Source organism: Pagrus pagrus (assembly GCF_965226575.1).
Source record: "Pagrus pagrus genome assembly, chromosome: 4".
NCBI lineage: Eukaryota > Metazoa > Chordata > Actinopteri > Spariformes > Sparidae > Pagrus > Pagrus pagrus.
In genome coordinates this window covers 19265458-19282458 of record NC_140188.1, presented here as the reverse complement: position 1 = coordinate 19282458, position 17001 = coordinate 19265458, and the positions used below count along the sequence as shown (strand labels likewise).

Below are 17001 nucleotides of genomic sequence, written 5' to 3'. Positions count from 1 at the left end.
AGAAAATCAAGGACACGATGTGATGTGACAGCAGTCCCAAACTTCCCGTGTGCTGGAGTATTGTTGATGTTTGTGTGAGAGATCTAGGAAATTCTTAAAAGTACAGTATGTGTGTTGAAGAGAGATTTTCCAATTTAACATCTGCCTGTTGTCAGGTAGAGATCTGTATGGACTGATCCTCTAAGATCATAATAAGTGTGAGTTTAGACTTAAAGCCGGGACAAAAGGGCACACAAGGGATTATGCTGCATTTGAATTCAGCGACTGGAACCTCCAAAGTCTGCATTTTAACACTAAACGTGTCAAAATGCATCAAGAAAGATGTTCCCCCCAAGAAATGCCAATTTTTTTTTCCTGAATCTGCAGCGCACACCCAGAGATTCATTACAGCCATAATGCTCTCAGTCTAGGCAGGTCGATTGTTTAATGATGCATTCAAGTGACCATCGACCATGTTGTATGTGCCATATTTATGGAGTGATGTGGGAAATACATTTGGATCAATGAAAAGGTCACTACAAGATATTGGAAATAACTCATACATTGCAATGTTCTTGTTAGCAAACTGAATTTGATGTTAATGAATATAATTTGAATGAATATAAGTTTTGGACGTATTTATATATTTATTTTGATGAATTCAGCAATGTCAGTGGAACAAAGACATTTCACAAAGCTGTACAAAGTACATTGCTTTTACATTATGTTGGGAAACTGAAGCTCAGGTGCTGTGTTGTGGAATTTCTGTGTAAATTGCCGATTTAACGGATGTGTGCCACTTTGTTGGCTGTATAAATGTGTCTTTACAATCTTAAGACTGGTACTCGAATGCACCATTAGGTTGTGAGATTACACAGTTTAAAGAGTAAGGACAGTTACAGTCTGACCATCAGGTTCCATGAAGAGTCCACCTTTGTGGAGTCAGTCTGAGGATCCAGCTCTTGATTTGGTCCAGCTTTAATATCCCTCATGTGAGACATCAACACAGATGGTTAATTACGTGCGTCTGAACTCTACTGACAGCAGGATTTCAACATATCCTGTGTCTTCTTCTAATTAAAAAACAGCTTGATTTCATCACTGCAAAACTAGACCTGCTCATTTACTGATGGTGTAAATCAGTGCTTTTCAATCTTATTTCTGGGCCGAGGCCCCCTGCCCTGCACGTTTTAGATGTTTCCCTGCTAGACCACACCTGATTCAAATGACTGGGTTGTTATCAGGCTTCAGCAGAACTTGATGACGAGATGATCATTTGAATCAGGTGTAGTCTAGCAGGGTGTGGCCGTCCAAACATGCAGGTCCCCCTGGGAACAGGATTGAAAAGTGTAAGTGTTCCTTTTGCTTTCGGCATTTTCAGTACTGGATTTAGCCACCAGTGGGGTCGTGGGGCAAGAAGGGAGATATGGGCACCAACTGAGTCACTCGTGTTCTCCTACTTAGTGTTATTGAGAGTTGATTTAATGCTAGTGTATTGATGAATATACAACATCAAACCAAAAAAAGAGGAAGCTAAATTGCCTCCAGTGATGTCACTCAGCTGCTAAATTGCACTGTGGGTACAGTAATGTAGGTGGCAGGTTGCGTGGAATAAAAAAGGTGTTATCTCTGGTTCTGCTGTATCGATTTGATCATTTGTATTTCAATGGTCTGTAATCTAACAGTGTGGCCTACTGCTTTTCAAAATCTTGCGCCTACATTACCCACAAGGCTACAGCCACTGAATGACATCACTGGAAGCAATTTATCAGATTACATGCAGCTTCCTCCGGAGCTACAAAAGGCTTTATACTACTTTTTTCACATATGCAGTAGTACTCCCCAAGACCCGTAAACACGTGTTAATGTGTAAAATTGGTGGAGTTACCCTTTAAACTACCAACAGCTAACTGCCACACTTGGTAATCCAGCTTTGGGTGTTTTTACTCTATTAGTTGTTTATGGCTCTAGGAGGCCTAACAAATGGGAAACAGGTCTACTACCTCAACACAGATTGTTTCTACCGGCAGACACACACACTTGCACACACGTTTGTGAGGCTGTGGGTGTGAGAGAGTCTGTTTCAGTGTCACATGCGCACTGCTAAGTTTGGCTGTTAGCCCATTTGTTTGTGTCAACACCAGCTCAAAAAAGTGAAACGGATAGAGATGGAGTGAGAGGTCAGGGGTAGTAAGGCTATCACTGCATCAGCTAAAGCCGCATGTGTGTGTGTGTGTGTGTGAGAGGCAGACAGTGTGAATTTGTGTAGTTGCGTGTGTGGGTGTGTGTGCTTGTGTGTGTGTGTCTATGCTCTTTTAATGGTCTACTAATCCCAAATGCATTTGGCTGGCAAATTAATCCAAGCCTTGTCATAGCCAAGCTCTAAACCGCTTCTATCCCATACCCCCCCTCCTCCTCTCCTCTCCTGTCCTCTCCCCCCTCCTCTCCATCGCTGTCTCCCCCATTCTTCCTCCCGGGCTACTCTCTATCAGCATCTATCTCCAGATGGTGTCTTGGAGGTAGGTGTGATGGAGAGAGAGAGAGAGAGAGAGAGAGAGAGAGAGAGAGAGAGTGGATGACCTGTGACGCGCGCGGAGCCTCCTCATTGGAGCGCATGGCGCGGCGGAGAGAGAGGACAGTGGGTTTATTTGTTGCCATAGTGAAAAAGTAGATTACCCATCACGAGCACGATGCCCTGATGGACGCGTGAGGGATGCTGTGTTTCTCCAGGAGCATCCACCTGTCCACCTGCATGCAAAGGTATGCGACCATTGGCTTCTCTTGTTTCCCCGTCCGTGGAGGGAAATAGACGCAGTGGCATGACCGGGGAAAGATGTTTTAGCTCACGTACGGGAATGTATCTGAAAGTGACAAGGGGACGCTTCCTCGGATAACCCTCTTCACGTTTTGGAGGAGACCCATCATAGTCAATCGCACGTGTATTTTCAATGTCTTATAATGTCCTGACAAAGCAAGATTTAGGTAACGTTAATGACCTGCTACTGTATCATTTAAGTCGTGTTTTCTCTCCCCTCAAAGCAATATTGTTTTGCCCATTTGCTGTCAGATAGTGAGACGCGTCTCTCAGAGTTGAGGAGAGCACAAGACACAGAGAGGTTTCCACCATGATAACATGTGTTTTATCTTGACAATCGCTTGTATTGATATTGTATATATATATTTTTTACTGAAGTCAAATAAAAAGAATACAAATATTTACACTGAATTAAATTGTATTAAAAAACTCCTCGCGCAGAACCAGCCCGTCGTTTTGCCCGTCAGTGTCAGTGTTGCATGGCGCAGGAGGAGCCGGATGGTTTCCATTAGATTTCTATTGATTTTTTATCTTTAATGATTTGCTCTCTGTGGGTCTTTAAGTTGGACGCCAGGCGAAGCTGTAGTATAGGTTAATGGCTCTTTACTCCTGTGACCGCCATGAAACTTCAGATGTTATCGATCTCGTCCACTGCATCGTTATCCCAGCCCGCAGTGTCACCTCTGATGTCTATTTGATCAGAGAGGAGGAGGAGGGGGGAGATGCACACAGGCCACCTTCATCTTACATGTAATAACTCATGTAGATCTACTGACACAGTAGGCTATATTTCTGCCCATTTTTTGGATCTATCAGTATTTCAGCTGTAGGCTACATAAGAGGCGCGTGTGAGTGCAGGATTCATTGTACAGTAAAATTTAGGCATGGGGACAAGGGAAAATGGAAAAAAGTTGACTAATGTCGTGCCTGAGAATCATACTGGAATAAAAAAGAAATAATTAAATTAGAGAGAACGATGGAGAGGAGACAAGAAACAGCTCCTCGGCTCTGATTGGCTGGATCACACTCGACTGTACAGGTGTTATGGCGAAGTCTGTTCCTCCCTCATGTAATGTCCCTTAGCTAACCCCCAATTATGTTAGCGTGGCTTTGCTCTTGTTAGAAAGGCGTTTTCGATATATGAGTTGTTTTATCCCAGAAGACGCTCTGTTGGAGTGTGTGGGGGAGTGAAGTTGGGTTTGGGGCGGAACCATTAATCGACGGGGAAACAAACTTTAGCAAAATACCTGTTCCGTGGCGCGTTGCTTAGCAACGAAGTTGAGCCGCCATGCAGCTAGCTAACGTTAGGCTAAAGTCTCGGAAGGATTTAGCTAGTTAGTAAATGTGCGTTAAGTTGCCTGTGACAGGTTTGGCGTATTGTTTACATTAAAAGCAGACAACATGAATACGTTTACAGATAAACGTCGTCGCTCAGTGGTTTATGACAATATGGAAATATTCGTAACTAAAGACAATTAATGCCAGTTAGCTGACTTTAGCTCCTCTTTTAATTAGCAGCTGGCCAGCTGCTTGCTCCTCTATTCTTTGCAGAAAGGTTTGTCTCTAGTTTGTCCTCACTTCTCAAGAGGTTAAGACGAAGGAGATGAGGATAAAGGAAGATAGATGGGATAAAAGAAATGTTCAAAAAACAACCTGACTGATGCAGCGGAAGAGAAAAGAGGAGATAAAATGAAAAAGGTGGGTGACTAAAATTGGAGATAGGGGAAATCAGGGATGAATGGTGGAGGACTGGAGGATACATTGGTAAAGATGGAGAGCTGGAGATGGGTGGATGAGAGGGTAAAACTAGCAGAGAGGAGAGATGGGATGGGGGTGTGCGGAGAGAGAGAGAGATGAGCAGCGGAGGGAACAGCGGGGAGAGGGGCTGAGGAGAGGAGGAGCAGAGGACAGGAAAAGGGGGTGGGATGAGGGAGAGAGGTGTTTGGAGAGAGGCTCAGGTGTGCGTGACTGGAAAACGGAGGACGCTCGGAAGCTGCACAGCAATCACAGGCAGCTCCGGAGTGTTTGACATTGGACCACACATGATCGGCGCGTCTTTTCTCTGTGATTGTAACTTGCTACCTAATTGCCAAGCGGGACCGTGCCGGTGACGTGAGAGCCATATAGATTTCTATAAGGTAAGGCTGTGGGGATTTTGCAGAAATGTAATGAAAAAACATCGCGATTCATTCAAAATTTCTATTGCTAAAAATCCAGCCCGTCTACCTCACTCTATATTCTAGAGGGATTTTTGTCGCACTTTGTCATCGCCTGCTGTTGTTGCAATATTCATGAAGAGACTTACTTGCAGTTACATCTGTTCTAGTTATCCTTGAACATCATTGTATGGTCATACCACGTAACCTAGTTAAGGAGAGCAGCCAGTTGCACTGATGTAGCCTATATGAGATACAGTCATGCCAATAAGACAGAGAGGGACCAGGAGCCCGGTTTGCATCGGTGCATGTTGTAGCCATGTTCATTTCAGACGGTGTCTCTGTCATGCTTTGCACAAATCGCTTGTAATAAAATCGCGTGTGTGTGTGTGTGTTGGATTCGGTGCAAATGATGGTCTCTGATCTCCCATTGCGGGTGACGGATGCAGCGCTGCGCCAGTCATTGTTGTTGTCTCTGGATTTGATTTTCTCCTTGGAGAGAGAGGCAGTTTGACCAGACACTGTACGTGCGTGTCAGTGATGGATTACACAAAACAGCACACCAGTCTACGAATCCCTTCATTGAGACGCTGTAGGAGTATTAACAAAATCACAATCGCTGTAAATTCAAAGTGAGGTCGCTGAAAACCGACGATGGAGTAGGTTACCAGTGCAAGACTGCAAGTCCCTGTTGAAACATTGCAGGATGAAGTGATTTAAGGTCAGAGCTTGTGAGCTATGTGCTGCTGCAGCAGGTGAAGTCGTTACTGTGTTGGCACTCCCTGATGACAGTGACTGTACCTGCATGTTTGAGGTTAGCCTTAAGTCAACAGCATGTCTCCAGTGACTGACATACTTGTTGGTTACCTGGTGTAGGTTTTGGCTGTCTCACTATAGTGAATTTGGCTCGGGGATTCTGATATTGTTTGACATCTTCAAGCCCTTTACTGTCTGATAAGGTCATCCAGTGTCATATTTATTTATTTGTTGAGACCTGAAGCTAGGCAGACGGATTGAGAAAAAATGTAATCGGCTGTAGCAGTCAGGGACGATTTAACAAAAGAAATGCTGAGAGTGTTGGCATCTCTTAGCTTTAGTGTACTTTGTTTAAGCAGCTCCTTAGGTTATTCTAGAAACAAGGCAGCAATTAGTGAGGATAAAAATAAAACTTTCAAGAAAAAATGCTGAAAGATGTTGTTTCCTGGGGCTCAGGTGCAACAAGAACAGAAAACCTCTGTCCACTCGGGAACGAGGCACATGGAGACACATTGTCACATGCCCACTCAGCAAAAGCCTTCTCTGAATAACTGAAGCTTCCCCAAATATTGCTGCCTCCTTAAACTTTGCACCCAACAGAAAAAGCAGCGTGACCCATTTTAGTTGCCAGCAACTCATTGGAGGAACACTATGATTTTGTATCATTTGAAAGTGCCTGTTTGCTCTGTCAAACATTACTGCCTCTGAGTTTTTCCTGCTGTGACCGGAAGGTGGTGTGTCTTATTTTCACTTTGAGACACGGACATACTCTATTATGTCAAGATGTGTAGGGCCTATTATACATGGACAAACTCTTATGCTGGTACTCCATTTATCCTTAGCTTTGAGAAGTGCACATGTTAAGAGGATGATCGAAGACATATCTTTTATATGGGTGAATGCACATCAGTCAGTGTAGGGCACACAAGATGCTTGCATTTTCCTTTCCTCAATAAAGTTTTTTCCAGATTCCTGATGCTGCCTCTTGCCCTGTCATTAATTACAAACACAAATGTCTGTGCGTCATACAAAACAAGATACAGAAAATAAATTAGTTTACGTACCAGGAATCCTTTTAGATACACGGTAATTGTTATTGTCCCCTTTCAATGTGCAGAAAATTAAATGCTTTCCCAACACACTGAACAGTGTGTCAGCACTAATGAAACTCATTGAATTAAAGTGAGACAGAGAGGGAGGGAGAATGTTTGTCTGTCTCTGTCTGTGTTGTGTGTTTATGTCTGTGTTAAAGTTGATTTGGAAGGTTTTTATAATGCCCTTGTGCGTAGTTTGGATAGAAGCAGAGATATAAATGCCTAATGGCGTGTGCAAGATGTTTGTTTAGGGAATGAGGATTTGATTTTCTCTCCCTTTCAGCTACAGTTAGGCCTACGCAACAAGAGATAGAGAGACACAGAGGGGGAGCGCGACAGAGAGACACAGCATGTATGTGACTGAGGATACGGGAGGATTGGAAATTAAACAGTGGCTTATCTTTGGGAGATAGAAATGTGCGGTGAAATAATTTTTGGTGAGTGGGAGTGTGTGTACGAGTGTATGTGTGTGTGTGAGAAGGATATTTGTAACTCCACATTAATGTGCCAGCAGTTAGAGAGGATGGGAGACAGAGACGCGATTGCGTCACTGATGGAGACGGAGTGTGTATGTGTGCGAGAGAGAGCTGAGTTTTTTTTTGATTTGTTCATTATTGGAGCAGCAGTTAGCCCTGTTGCCATCCTGACACTGTCACGTTAATTACGTTCAGTGAGACTCTCTGTCCCTTGATGCCTTTTTTTTTATCAGTCCCTCCCTCCCTCGTCTTCTGTCTCCTTCTTCTTATCTCCTTTTCTGTCTCTGTCTCGTTTCCTCTACCTCTTCCTCCCACACTTCTTCTTTCTCTCTCCTCTCCCACCTTTTCTCTTCCTCTTTTCCTCTTTCCTCTCATCCTCTATTTTTATGTCACTATACTCTACCCTCGACTCCCCTTCTACTCAATTCAATTCAGTTTAAATCAAAGGGCCTTTATTGGCATGGAAAACAAGACGTTTACATTGTCAAAGCAAGTGTGAAATAGAAACAATAACAAATACAGAATATAAATCTGTATATATATATGCAGACTTGCGGTTACAAAAAAATAATTGTCTCTCTCCCGTTACACCACTTAGCTAACCACCAACATCCCTGTCACGACCTTGATCCTGTTTTGTATAAGCAGTGGATGTCATCATCTAAACTGTCCCAGTTCCCCTGCCGTTTATGGTCAATTAAAAAGCTCCATTGCAGTAAAGTAAAGTATTTATGCAGCTTTGAGGTTAAGCAAATTATAAGACTTTCCCATTAATGCAGAGGGATGGCTACTTGAAAGACTCAGGAGAGGAAGCTGATGTCCTCCCTATTTGTCTGACTGTTAAACACCGTATGCTTGGTGTATTTCTTTTCGCTCGATGTGTCTGGTATGTCTGTTTGAATCAGCCACTTAGTGCTGGACTTGCCTACATTTTGCAAAAGGGATTCTTCACTGTTATCTAACATCTGTTTGCAGCTCATTAAATGGATGATGCATTCTATAATTTATAATAACAAAGCAAAGCAACAGTCTACCTTCTTTCTTAAACCAATAGGAGTACCCCTGAATGCCAAAGTTGTTGCACTGTAGTCTTTGTTTTGCTTTTGAAAACAATTTAGACTGTAATGAGAATGATGCAAGGGGGCCCGATTTGGAGAGAAAACCCAAAAGCCAGTATTAAGCTAATACCATTTAAGCAGCAGGAGAACATAGCTAGTTTGATTTGGATAGAGTCTGGTAGCAGACACCGGAGGAATGACATACGGCATGTTGATGGATTTTTTTTGTTTCTCATCAGGGCTTTTGAACTGTGTTAATCTTCAAGGACCAAAACACAAAGAAACTGAGGAGAAAAATGGGGCTGCCAGCGGTTTAATGTGACCTTGCTGGTGTCACAATTTTTACGAGTGAGTGCTGTACAAAAGTTGTCAGCCAACCAAAGATCCCCCACAGCAGCTGTGAGGTGTGATACGATGTTACTGATACTATGTTGACACAGTGGTGACTCCGCACAGTCAGAGTGATTTAAAACTGCCTACAGCCAACTTCAATCATCATGTTAAGCTCCCTTGTGAAGAACAAACAGCAACTGCTCATTATGATGGTAACTATAATGGCAGACACAATGGTCCTTATGTTGGTTTAACACAGTTAGCATCCACTTTTGCATTAAACAACAAATATGCTGAGAGAGTAAAAGATATAAGTTCAGGCTTTAATTGACACTGTATTGCATATTTGCTACTAGCAGCTGAAAAGACAAGGTGTAAGTTGAAAATAGGTTGTGGAGGATGTGAAAAGAATATTATGTCTGAGGTCTGTCAAGTAAAGATAGAAGATTGTGCCTACAGACCGTGATTATAGAAGTACATATGGCAGGTCAGACTCAATCCTGTGTGGAAAGCATGCTTGTGAAATCCAGAAACAACAAAGTTGTTCTAACAAAGTCTTCTCTGCTCACAGGTTTATGTGAACATGTCTGTCTGTCACCTGTTACTGTGGAGACCAACTCTGCCTTATAATTGTGGGAACCTGAAGTATTGTCAACCAATGAGACTTAGCACAGATTTTTCCTTTGAATTTCCCAGGTTGCACTGCTGCACCTGTCTCAGCTGTTGCAGTGATGGTCCCACCTTGAAATCCGAAGGAAAGAAATACAAATCTGAAGAAAGGAATATACTGAAATCATCCATTTCCAACAACTCTAGTGTGCCACTAGCTCTCGCCATGGCCAGGAAAAGTGTTTCTCGGACAAGTAGTTTCCTGTGACGGCTCTACGCGACATTTGAGATCTGCTTCTCCCGTGTGACCTTAACGGATCAAGATGATGCTTTGTCTGCTGCTAATTCTTTCTAATTGGGTGGGGCCTGATCAAGCTGACTCTGCCCAATCCAACGAACGGCGAGTTGTAGCACACATACCTGGTGACATTATCATTGGAGCCTTGTTCTCTGTCCATCATCAGCCTCCTGCTGACAAGGTAATTTTGTGTTTTTGTTTCTGCTTATATCTGTCGCATGGTTTATGTGCGATAATTTCGAGGAATTCACTTGTTGTGACTTTTAACATTCCATTCACACTGGTCTTTATTGTAATGAAATGTAATGCCATGTAATCCTGCCTGGATTTAAAAGAGGCACATTGAGAATGGTACACAAGTTAAGACAGTAAAATGATGGACAGGAAAATTACTGGAGATAATTTTTGGCCAAATCTCCGACCTATTGTACAGAGAGTCATAATGTTGCTCTGCCTATTAAGACCCAGAGGACATATTCAATTTGTAGAATGGGTAGCTCTTTAAGTCCATGAACCTTCAGCCTCCATTAGCTGCCCCAGGAACCTGTAGTCACCCACTGACACGCAAGCTTTTTCCATCTCATTATGGGTAATTGCAAACAGGAAAAAATGACTCTTAGAACTTGGCAACCATGTGAATATAAAACCAATATTAGTCCAACAGCGAAGCACCTTTGTGTTAAAAGCGTAATTTAAAAAATCTCTCATACTGTTCATCCAGTCTGCTGACAAAAGAAAATCTGAATAATTGATGTCATCATCAGTAGTGAGAGCATTTGGACAACATTGTTATCTAAATGTCAGTTCAATTGCACTAGATTTTTTTCTTCCACTCTGTGCATCATGTGCAGGTACACGAGCGCAAGTGTGGTGCGGTGCGAGAGCAGTATGGCATCCAGAGGGTGGAGGCCATGATGCACACACTGGACCGCATCAACACTGACCCACACATCCTTCCCAACATCAGCCTAGGCTGTGAGATCCGGGACTCCTGTTGGCACTCGGCTGTTGCTCTGGAGCAGAGCATCGAGTTCATTCGGGACTCGCTGGTCTCCTCTGACGAAGCAGAGGAGTGGGGCGGAGGAGGTTCCTGGGGAGGGGGAGGAGGTGGAGGATCGACAATGAAGTGTTCAGACCCCTCTGCCACTCCAATGCGAGGGAAGAAACCCATTGTGGGTTTAATTGGACCAGGGTCGAGCTCAGTGGCCATCCAGGTCCAGAACCTTCTACAGCTGTTCAACATACCACAGATTGCCTACTCTGCCACTAGTATGGACCTCAGCGACAAGGTAAGACCAAATCTCTATCTTAATGAAGATGTACAGATGTAGGCCCAACGATATTAAAAGGAATCAATCAGATCAGGGAGGAAATACTGATGCTTTAATGTAACTTTAGTTCTGTAGAGTTACCCATTACTTAACTGGATGTTCTAGATGCTCCTGGATAACCCTGCTTGTCATTGATTTATTTCTATTATTCCAGAGCCTTTACAAGTACTTTATGCGGGTGGTGCCTTCAGATGCCCAGCAGGCAAGAGCTATGGTGGACATTGTCAAGAGATACAACTGGAGCTACGTGTCTGCTATACACACTGAAGGTACAACCACCCACACAAACTGTTTTTGACTGTTAAACTTTTCTACCACGCTTAGACATGGACACACAAACTCTTGTCTTTTCTTTCTTCTTGTTCTCTCCTCCTCTCTGCTTTTATTTCATTACCATGCGTTCTTGGCTCCTCATTATTCCTCATTTGTTTACCTGAACTGCATCCAGAGTGACTTGCTGTCAGTGGAAAGTGGAAGGCTATGGATTGCTCTCAAATGTCCAGCTGTTGAAAATTTGTGGTGCTTCACAAAAAGGAATTTTTTGAAATATTAGAGCTAAAGAGGAAAAGCAGAAAAATTATAGTTTCAGAGTAAGGATGAGATGAAAGGGGGAGGTAATAGAGAGAGGAAGCTGAGTTTTCAGCATACTGAGGTAAATGTGGTTAAAATTAGAATTACTGTAGCCGGGTTGAGGCTAGTTAGAAGCCAAGAATTTGATGAAGCAGTGCTGTCCCAAACAGCAGTGTAAATCAGTAGGTAATTGTTGGAGGAAAGGAGAATGAATGGGGTCACAAGAACAGGTGGTTGATATGCTGCCAAAAATCAGCAAGGTAGACATTGTGCCAGGGAGCATAGTCAAACAAAGATGAAGTGTCAGGTGCCATTGACCACAAAGTATAAAGTATCCTCTCAATATGCCTGAATCTTCAACGAAGAATGACAAGGGTGAAACACATGGAAACTGGGAAGAGGATTGTGTGCTGTAGACAAAGAAAATAATTTCAAGAGGAAAAGAAATGTTTCAAATAATATTTATTTATACATAGGCATGGAGATTTGCTGTACAAACTCACTCAGTCTCTGTGAAGATGGAAGTAAGTTGAGCTGAGTCAGTGGGTTTACTGGTGGGCGATAAGTGTGACAGCTACAGGAACCAGGACAATGCAGTTACTGTGTCTGAGTGTGTGTGTGCATGTGTCCACTGAGAGCGGGCTTGTTGAACCTGAAAATGTGTGATAAAGAACGATAAACACACACACACACACACACACACACACACACACACACACACGCACACACACACACACACACTGAGGACTTAAGATCATGGCCTCTGGCATTGCCTGAGGGTTTTACAACAGCATCAGCGGCAGCCCAGTCTCATGTCAAAGCGTGTAATGGGCCCACAGATCCAGTAGAGGACAGCATGTGAGGGTGACGGTGCTCAGATATACACTGATTACATTGCTTGCCCACAGCCTCCACTGTCCTTTTCCTTTTTTAATCAATACATTGTAGGACGATGGACGCTACAGTTACAAGCTCGTCTGCTCCATATAGCAGCAGCTGCAAGTCTTATAGGGCACCTGATAGCATTAATGAGGCAGAAGGAGTTGGTTACCTCACTGAGAAGTTGGACCTGTGCAGCCTGTCACCTGCAACTTTTAATCTAACAACTCCTTGCTCCTTTACTCCCACAGACCATATAAAACTACTCCCTGACATATTTCAAATTAATCAGCTGTAAACAAATGCTGTCATTGACCATTGTTTTGCTCTGTAGACGCATTCTTAATGTATGATAGCTGTTAGTGCTAAACTCACTGAGCATATAGCATTTCCTGTGACTAGCCTACTTCAAAATAAAAGTCAGTTCATGATTTGGCAATGAAATGCTCTTAATGAAAAGCTGCAGCAGTAGGAAATGTTCATTTTTGTATTAGCTGTAAATCAATACAGCGCTCTACAAATAGTGAGGGTCTTTTTTTCTTGTAAAAAGCCCGGTGTACTGGGTATTTACTGGTGTCCTCACAACAACAGAATGAGAAGCTGTTGTTTTCGTAAGCAGGCGATGCAAAACGCAACAGTGGTGCGGTTGACTTTCCAAAAATAATTGTTTTTGGTATCAATGAAAGAGATTGGGAATATACTGTAAGACACTAACCTTGATAACAACACTGACTGATGTAAATTTAAATTATGTAAAAAATGCCAGCCTTGTCGAGTCATATGTCATTTACATTAAATCTGGCTTCTCTGCAGATGATAAGACAAATGTGCCTATATTGGATTATATAAATGAGGGGTTACAGACAAATCTCCTTGCATATTTGTAACAACATGGTGTCAGTAATGACATTTGTATGAGTGTCTATTTGAGCTTGCTGGTGTGCTGCTACTAATCTTAGTGGCAAGACAGGCAGCTTGTGTGTTTATTGCCGTTTGTGTTCGAGATAGTGCTTGTGGTTGTGCTTGCAAATGTGTGTGTTTGCCAGCAAAGTATCAGTCTTTGTATTTCCTCAGACAGGCGGGTTTGACCTTGGAGCAGGTCTTCAAGGTCGGCCGCTGCCTTCTCAAATACAATCACTCTCAAACACTGAGAGCCAGCGAGGGAGGGTGGCAGAGAGAAGACGGGAAGAATTAGGAAAGGATGGGAAAGAGAGAGATAAGGAAGAGAGGCAAAGGATAGGGAAGGCATTGGATGAATGGAGGGAGAGGGGGTTTTGGAGCGCGGAGGGCAGGGAGGAAAGCGGAGGAGGAAGGAAGGAAATGAAGGGTTTGTTGAGGACAAAAGGAAGCAGAAAAACAGGATGAGGCACATGGGAGGAAGAGCGAATGGGGAAAGCAATGATAATAGTGCCAGAGAACCACAGAAGACTGTGTACAAGGTGTGTGTATGTGTGTGTGTGTGTGGAGTGCTTTGGATAGATAAGAGAGTATAGGAGCTGCAGATTCAGAGAAAGATGGTGATGAGGATGGGGGCTGGGGGGTTAAGTTTATAGAGACTCATTAATTCTTTGGATTAACATTTTGCATCTGGAGGCAAGAGACGATAGAAAGTGATACGCAAGAAACTGAATAATGTATGCAATATCAGCATAGTAATTACATTGAAGTAATGAAGTAATATTATTGGAGGGGAAACATCGTGAGTATAACTTTCTCATGGGTAGATATAGTACATGCCTGAATATATGCGTGTAATATGTGGACTTTGCAACGTTTTTTTCTCTATTGGTCTTGGGTTAGTAAAGAGTTGCTCTGGGCACGACAGACATTGCTTTCCGATTGTGGCTGCAATGCTAAAAGGTATGCACAGCCCGGTGCTGTTTCTGGGGATGAACACACCAAGCAATTTCCTAAAAAGGTCACTCTGTAGCACAAGTTTAACACAAGCATCTGCTTCTTTGAATACCTAAATGTTCAGTCCTCAAACCTAACTTTCAGAGAGAAACATTGCCTTATAGTCTATTATAGTCTAGACTATTACAGTATCTATGTTTCTGCGTCTTCCCCAATGCTGATTTTAATTCATAAAATAAGCCCTAACAGTATATATGCAGAAGTAGTTTGAGGTTAACTGTAGCACACTAGAGGTGTTATGTTTAGGAACGAGTGGACCCAGAATGCAGCACACAGACTCAGGCGCTTTAAAATGTTTAGCACAGACACAGAGAGACATACAGGGAAAACACTGGAAGCAAACAGAAACACAAGGGGAACACTTGAGTTATTGCAGGGACAATGACAAGATTTGGGATAATTTTATAATCATCATCAATTCATTTTGTCATTTGTACATCATTATGTTTCCAAGCTAAAGGGCCAGTCACCATGGAAATTAGAGGTGAGACAGAAAGAGATCAGACACAAAAGATAAATATAGGTGGATAAATAGTTATTATGCAGTGCAGCATAGCAACTCAGATGAACTGTGTTACATAACATGTTAATAAAAACCTATATTTATAACAATGTGAACCAAATTGGAAGGTCAAATAAATAACAAAAGGCTACATAAACAAATTTTGAGCTGAGGAGGAACAGCGGCAGAAACACTGTCATTACAACACACTGATGTCTATGCTTTAACAGACAGGAGAAGTTGTAAAGTCTGGCATTTCCTGGAATTAAGTCTGTAGAGCACCTCGGGGAGACCAACCTGTAGCTGAAGGTGCTCGTCTGCTTCACTAGGGTGGTGCTGGTGTAGGTAGGTGTTGTCCATTGTCAGCACTCTTCTTTAATCCACCATCATCCTCTTCTGCTATTGGTCGTATCTACAGTATATGCATTCTGCGTGCATATTCTGCACAATATCTCACTCTTTTGATCTCGGTATCTGCTGTCAGTCTAATGATAATACACACACATAGCTGCAGTTTGGTTTCAGTGTTTAGTATCGGCATCTTCCACCAAACAGTGTTTAATATTCCTTTGTTTCACTCTTTCTCTGCCTCCCTCCCTCATTCCTCTCTGTGTCGCTCAGTTCAGTTCAATCCAATTCAGCTCAATTGGTTTTATTGACATGAAATTTGACATGTGTCACCCAAGCACGCGCCGACAGAAATTGATCAATCCCTTCATAAATCAAGATGTCAACCTTCTCTCCACCTCTCCCTCTTTACTCTCGCTCCCTTTTTGTCTTTCTCACTTTCTCTCATTTCTTTCTCCTATTCGTTATCGGCTATTATGATCCTGACACCACCAATTCTCTCTCTCCCTTGTCTGTTTTCTCTCCCCTTTTCTCTCCATCATCTCTCTCTCTCTCTCTGTGTCTCTGGAGCATGACAAGCCCTGTGCCTATTTAACTGTCATGGCCTTGGCAGGGTTGAGGAACATGAAGGTGAACTGGGTTGGGGAGGGCAGCGAAGAGAAAGGTATAATGAATGGGGGAGAGGAGAATGACAGAATCTGCTCACATTTTCACTGTTGTCTCTGGCAGTATCGCCTAAGGGTGAAGATTCAAAGTGGGTCACGGGCCAGTTTCTGTCGGGTCCCCATATAACAAGAGCTGTTCCGTGTTTTAATGAGCCTGGGTCACAGGACTACATGTACTCTTGGGCTCGGATTTTATGAACTTATGTTGTGGGAATCCGTTTAATGGCTTCTTTTAAGTTAGATCGATGGTTTGCCATCCATCCTGCTGCCTAGGCTTTATCCATGATATCTATGAGGTTGTATTAAAGAGAGATTTCCTACCGGCACAGATGTTAGTAAGTTCATTAAGGTGTAAAAATGTTTGAGCTGTTGCCATGGTAAAACAGGTTTAAAGCTTTTACTGGAGGATGTATGTGGAAGGGAATTTTTTACCTGCAGTAATGATGCAGTTGCACAGGTTTGTGTGTTTGTATATCAGAATGTGTTTTCATTTACAAGACTTTACACAAAGATTACACACTCTTAGTTTGTTATACTTATGTTTCAAACCTCAACACAATATGAAGCTGAGTGTCTGATCAGCTCAGCAGCTAACTTAATCAATTTAAATTGTAAGGCGTGGGTCTTACGCTAACTTGGTTTGACAAATACTGGTTTTAGACAAAGGTTGTTTAATAGTACAGTAAAAGCATGTTGCAAATGGAGGTCGAGTGAAAACTACACCTGTGGAGAAAACCACAGCCACATCTCTGTGGCCTGGAGCTTTTTCCATTGCAGCAAAATGGATAATAGTCATGCACATATCAAACAAATTCATTAAAATATATCCGACAGCTGATTAGTTATAATAATAAATAAAGGGGTTTGAACTAAGCCACTAACTGACATTGAGCCTCCCTCATAGTATGACTTGCATGGCTGGAAATAAAACAAGATTTTGGTACAGGGATGGGATACATACATAATGTGTATTAGATTAAACAAAATTAGTGATTTTGTCAACAACCTCCTTGAGTTTACATAAGCTCCAGTGAAACTGTTTGTATGTGTCACCAGATTAGAGAAGTGCAGGCTAAATGGTTTCCCCATCCATAAGATATAGAATAGATTTGCATGACTCATTGAGTGAGTAATCACATTAACTGATTTTATGGAACAAAACGTTCAGACATCATGTCCAGAGCAGGTCGGCTTTTCTTTCTCCATGTAGCTACAAGC

General features: G+C 42.5%; 1 protein-coding gene across 3 annotated transcripts in view; it reads left to right on the top strand.

The window, feature by feature from the left end:
- The first annotated feature begins 2623 nt into the window (after positions 1 to 2623).
- The window catches only part of grm5b (glutamate receptor, metabotropic 5b), a 77144-nt gene continuing 62766 nt past the window's right edge, over positions 2624 to 17001 (top strand). The window contains exons 1-4 of one of the 3 annotated variants that reach the window (XM_084350045.1): positions 2624 to 2739; positions 9364 to 9755; positions 10426 to 10863; positions 11060 to 11174. In XM_084350045.1, coding sequence (XP_084206171.1) covers positions 9600 to 9755; positions 10426 to 10863; positions 11060 to 11174 — 709 coding nt within the window. In that variant the 5' untranslated portion in view covers positions 2624 to 2739; positions 9364 to 9599. Of the gene's footprint in view, positions 2740 to 4750; positions 4933 to 8830; positions 8880 to 9363; positions 9756 to 10425; positions 10864 to 11059; positions 11175 to 17001 lie in introns of those variants that run through there. The other 2 variants (XM_084350046.1, XM_084350047.1) reach the window with 2 other exon arrangements.